Source organism: Crotalus tigris, unplaced genomic scaffold (genome assembly GCF_016545835.1).
Source record: "Crotalus tigris isolate CLP2741 ecotype Arizona unplaced genomic scaffold, ASM1654583v1 scf7180000017999.2816498, whole genome shotgun sequence".
Lineage (NCBI taxonomy): Eukaryota > Metazoa > Chordata > Lepidosauria > Squamata > Viperidae > Crotalus > Crotalus tigris.
Genome location: NW_024096765.1, coordinates 373,545 through 383,849, shown reverse-complemented (window position 1 = coordinate 383,849; position 10,305 = coordinate 373,545). Strand labels below are relative to the sequence as shown.

Genomic DNA, 10,305 nt, shown 5'->3' with positions numbered 1-10,305 from the left:
TGCAGACCAAGGACTAATATCTATGTTACTAAATAATTGCTTATTTGAAATTGGACATGATTGTGAAAGAAAAAAAACAAATAGCTTCAGGTTAACGTATCTGCAATAAGGACATGCCTTGATGAATCTTATCAAGGAAAAATTGATTTAGTAAATGAAATGTAAAGAGATCTATGTGGAAAAACAGTATTAAATTGAAATGCCTGGTGAATCATTATGAAAGCAGAAATATAGTACAGGTAGTCCTCGAGTTACAGCCAAAATTGAGCCCACAATTTCTGTTGTTAAATGAGACATTTGTTAAGTGAGTTTTGCCCCATTTTATGACCTTTCTTGCTACAGTTGTTATGTGAATCACTTCAGTTGTTAAGTCAGTAACCTGTTGTTAATTGAATTTGGCCTCTCCATCCACTTTGCTTGTCAGAAGGTTACAAAAGGGGATCATATGACCCTGGGACACAGCAACCATCATAAATATGAGCCAGTCTGAATTTTGAACACATGACCATGGGGATGTTGCAAAAGTCATAAGTGTGAAAAACGGTCATAAGTCACTTTTTTCAGTACCGTTGTAACTTCGAACAGTCACTAAATGAATGTAAGTAGAGGACTACCTGTATTACAATAATAATATTTTGTAGCTGAATTGGATCCTAATGATATAGGTCTCTGCTATTGTCAAAGTATTGATTTAACAGCTAACCAGCTTATGTAATGTAAGATGTAAAGTAATGATGGGAATGACTCAGCAGGGTCTGTATCTCTTTGAGAGCCTTTGTATAAAGGGAAGGCTCTGCTGATGTGTTCTCTCTCTCTTCCGTTTCCTGCTGTAACTGTGGTTTGTTGGATCCTGCTGTATTAGCAAGTGTATGTATATTGTTCCTGGTGTATGATATTGTAGTTAGTGTAAGATAAGCCACCATTTAATACAAACCACTGTTTACTGTGTTTTACTCCTGGGTTATCTCAGCGCAGTAAGATTGTGCATGCTCTGACAGCTATCTCATGCAACAAGCTGTAAAACTAGGCTTAAAAATGGCATCATTAGAAAAACAGAATGACTGTAATTTGCAGGAACTTATGAATCCTTATGCATGTAACAGGAAGTATGGATAATAATAATCCTGCAAAATTGCCAGAAGATTTGGTCACAGAGATGAATCTGCCATTAAAATGACTGAGTTTTGTCCCTGCTAGAAACAAAAGGGATCAAAATACACTTGTTGCTTAAAGGAAAAAGGAAACCTTCCCCAGTCATTCAGGACTTTTTTTTCCCTTTCAAATATTTGTAGTCCCATGCCAGTCAAACTAAGGGTGAGAAAATTTATGTACCATTCATAGGCTGTCACTCAAAAGTATATTTGGACATACTTCTGAAACATTTAAGGAATTCAAACTGTTGGGTGCTTGTGTAAAAACAGGTTCAACTTGAAAAAACAAGGAAATTAAGCTCTGATCATGGAGGAGAATATTGTCACTGGGAATTTGAGAAATATTTGGCAATGAAGATCTAAAATATGAAAAAACCCACACTGTTATAGCCGTGAACAAAATAGGTTTCTGAAAAAAAAGAAAGTCTGCTAAGATCAAAAGATCTTTGTTATTGCAAGATTCCCAGGCTATTTTTGAGGAAAAGCAGTTACTCGTTTTCAAAATTATTTGCCTATATAAAGTGAAGATAAAACCCTACATGGGGGCAGCCATGATCTGTTGCACCTAAAGGTATTTTGATGCAAAGCTTTTCCGTATCCCGGCAGTCCCCGTTTCATTTAGCAACCATTCAAAGTTACAGCAGCGTAAAAAAAAAAAAGCTTTATGACCAATGCTAACATTTGTGAGTGTCACAGTGTCCTGCAGTCATGTGATTTGGGCACTTCCCAATTGGCTTACAACAAGCAAAGTTAATAGAGAAGAGAGAAGTGAAGTTATGTGAAGTTTCACTTAACAACTGAATGGGAAATGAGATCCTAAGCCTGTCACAGTCAGGTATTTTTCTGCTTTATAAACCACAGCACTTAGTGATGGAGTTGCTGGTCCCAATTATAGTCTCTAAGCGAGGACTACAGGTGGTCCTCGAATTAGGATCATATTGAGCCCAAAATTTCTGTTGCTAAGCAGGACAGTTGTTAAGTGAGTTGCACCCCATTTTATGACCTTTCTGCCGCACTTGTTAAGTGAATCACTGCAGTTGTTAAGTGAATCATGTGGTTGTTAGATGAATCTGGCTTCCCCATTGACTTTGCTGGTTGGAAAGTTACACATGGTAATCACATGACACCGGGACATAAATACATGTCAGTTGCCAAGCACCTGAATTCTGATCACATGACCACAGTGTTGAAAGAAAAATCTTCATTAGAGTCCAGTCCAAGCCGGGAATAATCAAAATGGAGACTGCTTTACAAAGAAGGTTGCAGTTTATTGAAGAGGAGAGCCGGAAAGATGGCTCTGGGAAAAAAACTGACCACATGTAGTAGGGAGTGGTGGGCTTTTATACCTTCTTGAGCTTCTGTTTGGAGTTGTTCCTGTGGCATCAACTTTGACCTGAGTGTGCCTTTCTGGTATTCTGATAGTGGTGGGTTAATCCTATTATGTCCTAAAGGTCATATCTGGCTTCCCTGGGGCTGTGGCTGATGACTGTTGGATTTTTGGCATCAGGGATTGTTGATTCTAGGGATCTTCGTCTTTTTTAATCCAAACTTCGTGGCTCCAATCTTTCTGACAAGATTATCACATCTGCATTTCTGCAGACTTGGTTTCTGTTTGGGACAGAGAGACTTGGAGGGTGGGGGTTGTTTCTTCCTTTAAGATCCTTTGGAGAAATATATTCTGCCTTTTTAATATTCCCCAAAATATTTCTTTCTCTGAATTCTTCCCACAACAGAAATGCTGTAGCCTCGCATGAAAAAAGTCACTTTTTTTCCAGTGCTGTTGCAACGTCGCACAGACACTAAATGAATTGTTGTAAGTCGAGGACTATCTCTACCTGTATCTCAAGTTCCTTCTCTGGGCTGTAAAAGAGCAATTGGTCCAAGAGCACCGACCTGGCTTCGCCTCCAAGAAGGACTAGAACTCACAAGCTCCCAGTTTTTAGCCTGGTGCCTTCATCACTACATCAAACTCTCTCTTGGCCTGAACTAGAAGCGGTTTTAAAGCTCACCGCCAGCTTTCTGAATTATGCCAGAAGCAAATTGCCAACGGGCATATATTTTCAGCATCAGTGCAACATGGGCTCTGAGTTCTTCCAGAGACCAGTTTGCAGAATGCGTGCAACTGGTCGTAAGTCGAGGACTACTCAACCGGTCGTAAGTCGAGGACTACTCAACTGGTGCAGCACCGTTTGCAGAATGGGACTTTTGGTGGGCTCAGCAGGGCAGAGACAGCCTGGACAATTCCTATTGGCTTTTGAAAGCCAATAGAATTAGACTCTATTCAAGAGAGTCTATTCTGTTGGCTTTCAAAAGCCAATAGAATAAAAGGGAGTAACACAGCTAAGGAAAAGGGGAAAAAAATGGCGAACTGCGTTGTTTGGCGACCCCCGTGAAATGGTCGTTCGACCCCAAATGGGGTCCTGACCCACAGGTTGAGAACCACTGTTCTAAAGTGTAGCAAGAGGCTTATAGAGCTCCTATTTAATGGTCCTATGGCACAGCTATGGCATTACTCTGGGCAGAAATACAGCTACTATTTGACAATATTCTAATACCCATATATAATTCAAAACCATGTGCTCACTGGGGAGGGAGAGGGAAATCTGAGGGGGGAGGATTTACACTTTAAATTTACTTCTAGAGCCTGCACACATATTCCCTCCCTCCCTCTCTTTCTCTCTCACACACAAACACATGTCAAAGTAACTGGCATAAGAGGGATTTGCTTCCGATGCTCAGCTGCCAACCATTCTCTTGGGAATAATTAAATTATTGAAATAAAGTAATAAAAGCATCTGCAGCCATTTGCATGCCTGAATATTTACCCTCTAAATATATATATTTTTAAGAAAAATTCAAAGATGCGACATCATGTCTGTATTTGCCTATTTGCAAACACTGTGATTAACCTGCTTGCCTATTTTCCTATCCCTGGCTGATTCAAGTGCCTTGTTGATCTTCTCTGGAAATTTAGTATAGATTGAGAAGGACATCTAGCTCTTTGGAACCTGCATGAGAATATGATAGTGTCAATTATGCCGGAGGACAAAAATGACATAATCTTCTAAAGTCTTGTAAGCTGCTGTGGGAAAGTTGGCTAGTATTTACCTAATGTGAGCCCAAATGTTCCTTTAGCCCAGGGGTCTTCAAACTTGGCAACTTTAAGACTTGTGGACTTCAACTCCCAGAATTCCTCAGCCAGCATGCCTAGCTGTCTGGCTGAGGAATTCTGGGAGTTGAAGTCCACAAGTCTTAAAGTTGCCAAGTTTGAAGACCCTTGCTTTAGCCCAAGGATGGGCAACAATGTCCCCTTTATGTCCTGTGGACTTCAACTCCCAGAATTCCTGAGCCATCACGGCTGAAGACCGTATTATTCAGATGGCGATCCCTGATGAAACGCTTTCATTGCCTATCAAAATTAACCCTGGAGCTCTGTTAATTCCTACAGGAAATGCCTATTACGAGTCTGCTTATCTTATCTTCTTGAATGTAGAATTCTAGCAAATTATTTGGCCAAACAATAATGACGTAACACTTCAGATTGTGCAGAAATTTAATCAACACAGCATTGATGAACAAGTACTTGGCAATGTTTTAGGTGGTTTTGGCTCTGGGGTGCTCAGCATATCAAATTCATTTCTTTCTTTTTTATTCATGTACAAAGTCTTTATTATTGCCGTGCACCCTGTGAAGAAAGCACTAGATTGGCAGGATTATACAGGTAGTCCCCGATTTATAACCCTTCATTTAGTGACCATTTGAAGTTACAACGGCGCTGAAAAAAGTGACTTAGGACTGTTTTCCTCACTTATGACCGTTGCAGCATCCCCATGGTCACGTGATCAAAATTCAGAGATTTGGCAACTAGTTCATATTTATGACAGGTGCAGGGTCTGCTGGTCATCTGATGATCCCCTTTTGTGACCTCCTGGCAAGCAAAGTCAGTGGGGAAGCCAGATTCACTTAACAAGCGTGTCACTAACTTCACAGCTGCAGCAATTCACTTACCAGCCATGCAAGCAAGGGGGCAAAATTCACTTAACGAATGTCTTGCTTAGCAGCAGAAATCTGGGGCTCCATTGTAGTTGAGGACTGCCTTTACTCTTACTACCAGTATGATCAGAGAAGTGATTCTTAAAATTATCCTACAACGCCTGGCTTGAGAGGTCCTACTTCTCACGATCTCGGTTGTAATTCCAGAATAACTGCATATGTAGGTTGGTGCAACGTGGAGGGCTGTTTAACTTGAGCAGCTGGAATATCTAAAATTCTTTGGTGGCCGTCGTAGGATTCTTGATAGAAACCGGAAAAGTTTGACTGCAGTTTAGTCTACAAAGCAGGTCCAAGGGAGAATGTTTTTAAGCTATGTCTCCTCGTGCTCCTCCTGTCTGAAAGCAGGATTGTGGTTTGCTGTTTCCTTCGTATCTTGTGGGCCAGGCAGGATGTGGGTGGCTGCCTCACTCTCCCGTCCTCGTACTGACGTCTTGCAGGCTGTGGAGAAGAAATGGAATGAATGGAGCATTAGAACAGAGTGCATTCTGGGATATTAATCTTCTCTCTAAAAATTACTAATACAAATAGTCCTCTATTTACCACCATAATTGGGACCAGAAAGCCAGTCATAAGTTGTTACAGTCATAAATCAAGGCACCTGTTGCGTCCTTGGCGGGAAAACAGACACGAGAAACAGCTGGAGTTCTCAGGTTCTTTTATTCAGCGTTCAGCTTACAGGAAGATGGCTTCAGCTCAGCCCAAACGCCTCACAGCCTCTTATATAGGCAACTCCCGGGTAAATGGGTTACTTTTCCCGCGCCAGCACCCGCGCATGCGCACGGCGCTGGCGACAGCCTGTCTGGTCCCTGGCAGCTTTGCACCTGCCCGGGACTGCCTGCAAACGCCCGAGCCGTTTGCAAGGCTCGGGACATAACACCCCTTTCCCCCGGGCTAAAACTACTATCAACCTACAACATTTATTTTACACGACAATTTGCTCCCCAGTGTTCCCACTGTTTACTGGCTTTTGTCTTGCCAACAATGTTATGTAATCTTCTAGGTACTTAGGAGATTTCTTTGCTCTCTGTGACCTTCTTAGCTCTGGGTTACTGGCATAAGTCCCCTGACTGGAGGGAGGCGTGAGCCTGTTCTCTCTACTGTGCCCTGGTGTCTTCCAAGGACTGTGCCCCGATGCCTGGCCTGCTTGCTTGCCCACCGGGCTCGTCAGGCCAGGGCTTCTGTTGCTTTGGGACCTGGTTGTCCTACCTAGCTGTAGCCCCTCAGGCCCCTTGAAGTGATAGCCACTGCTGGGCGTCTCTGTAGAACCCCCTAGGTCAGTCCAAGACCTGTCAGGAGGCTGTCTATTCCCTGAACCCCATTCTGTTTTTGGGCTCGTGTGGGTTTCTGTACTCTCCCAAAACTCAGGTGTCCCCTGATTTGTGCTAGGGGTGTTGTAGTCGGGACTTGGTTCCTCGACTAGCTCTGTGTATGTTTGACCCCCTGTAGGATTTGGGGTAAGGTCAGGCCAACCTTGGGCATTGTGTGCCAGCTCTCTTGCGGGGAATGATTTGTTTGGATGCCCCCGGGTATCCTCCGTTGCTGGAGTGCTGTGTGCTGTGTGTGGAAAGTGAGTATGCCCCCGGGGTAACTCCCTGGCTGGAGTAGGCGTGAGTGCCTGTTGTGTGGGTAAGCTCCAAGACTTCCTTTTCGGAGCAATTGCAGACTCTTGGGACGAGCCGTTTGTGGCTCCCTCAGTGGCGATGGGCAGTAGCTCTTGCCCTTCCCTTTGCTCCAAAGGGTCCCCCTCCCCCCCTGGAAAAGACCCAGGAGTTTCAGCAGAAAAGTCCCGCCTAGAGCGGAGTTGGTCGTTGTGCCGACGCAGGACACGACCGTTGTCCAGGGCAACCTCGTAGGAGAGAGGACCTGTGATCCTGGACACAGAAGCGGGGACCCATGTATGACCAGGCCCGTAATTGCGAGCCCAAACCGGGGCACCCACAAGTAGTTGTCTAGGTGCCCTAGGATGTGAGTTAGATGAAGGCAGTCTGTCCGGATGCAACCGGTCAAGTCTCGTAGTAAGTTGGCGCCCCCAACGAAGTTCAGCTGGACTTCTCCCTGTAGAAGTGGACGGTGTGGTGCGATAAGAAAGGAGAAAGTCAGCCAACCTGTGATGCCAGTCCCCGTAGGTGAGTCTCTTCAAGGCGTCCTTTGCGATGCGCAACATGCGTTCAGCCATACCGTTGGTGGATGGGTGAAAAGGCGCAGATGTGGCATGACGAATCAGGTTTGCCTGTAAGAAAGCTTGGAATTCGGAGGAGGTGATTTGAGGGCCGTTGTCAGACACAATGACATCTGGCAGCCCGTGTGCAGCAAAAATCCCCCTCAGTACCTGAATAGTCTTTGCAGTGGTGGTGGACGAGACAGGCACAACCTCACGCCATTTTGAATGGCTGTCAACAAGGACCAAGAAGAACTGGCCCTGAAAGGGCCCAGCGTAGTCAATGTGCACCCTAGACCATGGGGACTGTGTTTCCTCCCATTTATGCACAGGAGCTTGGGGCATCTCTGGGCGAGATCGTTGGCACATGTGGCATGCGTGTACCTTAGCCTCAATATCTTTATCTAAAGCAGGCCACCACAATTGGCTGCGTGCAAGAGCCTTCATGCGAACAATGCCAGGATGACCCTCGTGGAGGGATTCTAAGACCCTAGTCCTCATTGAGGTGGGAATGACAACTCTGTTTCCCCAAAGCAAACAACCCTGAGAAAGGGACAATTCGTTCCTTTTGGACCAGAAACTCTGACACTCAGGACTAGGGCAGTGCTCAGGCCACCCGGACAGGACCCAGGAGCGGACACGTGAAAGTGTGTGATCTGTACCGGTTTCAGCGGTAACATCCCTGGCACTACGAGGGAGCTCGGGCAAGGCTTGGATTGATAGAATGTTGACAGCTGGCGCGGGGTCAGCTTCTACTACTGGCAGAGGCAACCTACTGAGGCCATCAGCATGGCCCATTTCTTTCCCAGGCTTGTGGAGTAATGAAAAATCATATGCAGACAAAAAATAGACCACCTAAGCATTCTAGGGGAAATGATGTGGGGAGTCTGCTTACGTGTGGTAAACAGTCCCAGCAGAGGCTTATGGTCAGTGAAGACCGTGAAATGCCTGCCATATAGAAAATCGTGGAATTTTTTAATTCAAGCAAAAACAGCCAGAGCCTCCCTGTCTATCTGAGCGTAGTTGCGCTCGGCAGAAGACAATGTTCTGGAGTAGTATGCAATAGGAACCTGAGTTCCATCAGACCGGAGGTGACTCAGGACAGCTCCGACCCCGTAGGGGGATGCATCACAAGCGATGCACACAGGGAGAGACTCGTTGAAATGTGCAAGAACACTGTTAGAAGTGAGCAAGGCCTTGACTTCTTTAAAGCAATCCTCATGTGCTTGTGACCACAGCCACACAGCTTGTTTGTCTAGTAGCCTGTGAAGAGGCTCAGCTACACTAGCTTTATGTGGAAGAAAAGAATTTTAGAAATTCAGGAGGCCTAAGAAGGCCTGAAGTTCGGCCTTAGACTTTGGCCTGGGTGCTTCTAAAATAGCAGTTAGTTTGGATTCAGCAGGATGAATCCCAGCAGCATCAATTTTGAATCCCAGAAATTCAGTAGAAGGCACCCCAATCTTGCATTTGTCTTTTCTGAGCTTAAGGACTGATTTCCTGAATCTTAACAGGACAGCCCTAAGCCTTTCAGCTAGAATGTGTGTGGAGTCTCCTGCAATCAAGACATCGTCAAAGTAGGGGCAGACCCCTGGTATACCTCGTAGTGTGTTTTCCATTACGCTTTGGGAAATCCCAGGAGCGACATTCACTCCAAACTGCAGCCTTTTTACCTTAAAGGCTCCCCTGTGGGTCACAATAGTCTGAGCTATGGCAGCATCATTATCAACAGGCAGCTGTTGATATGCTTGAGCTAGGTCAAGCTTTGCAAAAACACGCCCCCCCTTGAGAGAGGCCAGGATGTGACTGACCACAGGAACAGGATAGGCATGTTGCTGCAATGCCTTATTGAGTGTGCATTTGTAATCAGCACAAATGCGAATGTCCCCATTTGCCTTTAGAGGCGTGACAATGGGGGTCTCCCATGGGCTGGAATCAACAGGTTCTAGGATTCCTTGTTGGATTAGTTTGTCTAATTCAGTGTCAATCTTACTTTTAAAGCAAAAGGGACCCTTCTTGCTTTAATCCTAATGGGAGTGACAGTGGGGTCTAGCTTTAAGGACACAGGTGGTCCTTTGAATGTGCCCAGCTGGGGGCTGAAAACATCTGCAAAGTCCTTGCAGACTTCCTGTAGGTCGAGTGTTTGTAAGCTGTTGAGTCCTGTGACGTGTATCCCCAGGGCCTCAAACCAATCGAGTCCTATGAGACTCGTTCGTTCACCCCCTACTACTAATAAGTCTAGTGGACCTTCAAACTCTTGTATTGCACGTTAAGGGTGGCCTCCCCCTTAACACACACTCTTGAGTTCTGAAAATCAGTTAATACAATATCAGAAGGCCTTAACTTGGCCTTAGTCCCACTACTGGAACAAATCTTCCTAAATGTATGCAATGAAATGATGGAAAGGGCAGACCCTGTGTCTAGTTCCATAGATAATGGAACCCCTTGTAGCTTCACGTTGAGTGACAGCTTTTTCTTCATGGGCTTGTGTGTGCCTGTCCTACAGATGTTTCTACGCGAAGCGCAAAAACCTACCCTATTCTGGCTGGGGACTCTGGTACCCTTCAGGCGTTCTTCTTGGGGTTGTGCCTTTCGTCGGCCCAGACACACAGCTGCAATGTGCCCTTGTTTGCCGCATGCCCGGCAGGTAGCGGAGCGGAACTTGGAGTCGGTTCTCCTGTGGCGACCTCCACAGCCGATGCACTTGAGCGGAGCTGAAGAGCTTTCCTTCTGATTTTCTCCCTTCGCGGGGTGTAGACGGTCGACTTCTTCGTCCGGATCCTCCTCGGAGTTTCGTCGGACGTCTTCTTTGTGCACGGACGCACCCTCTGCACTGCTTCTGATCGGCCGCATGTTCTTGACGGCGCCGCCTGCTGCTTCTTCCGCGGTGGCTTCCCTTAAAGCGTCTTGGAAGGATAATTCGTCCTTAGCGAAAAGTCTCTGTTG

The 10,305-nt window shown here is 45.6% G+C and overlaps 1 protein-coding gene across 1 annotated transcript in view; it reads right to left on the bottom strand.

The window, feature by feature from the left end:
• Window positions 1-4,686: 4,686 nt before the first annotated feature.
• Window positions 4,687-10,305, bottom strand: part of RBBP8NL (RBBP8 N-terminal like) — a 60,067-nt gene continuing 54,448 nt past the window's right edge. The window contains exon 14 of the mRNA XM_039346482.1: window positions 4,687-5,642. Within this exon, the coding sequence (XP_039202416.1) occupies window positions 5,515-5,642 (128 nt within the window). The 3' untranslated portion in view covers window positions 4,687-5,514. The remainder of the gene's footprint in view (window positions 5,643-10,305) is intronic.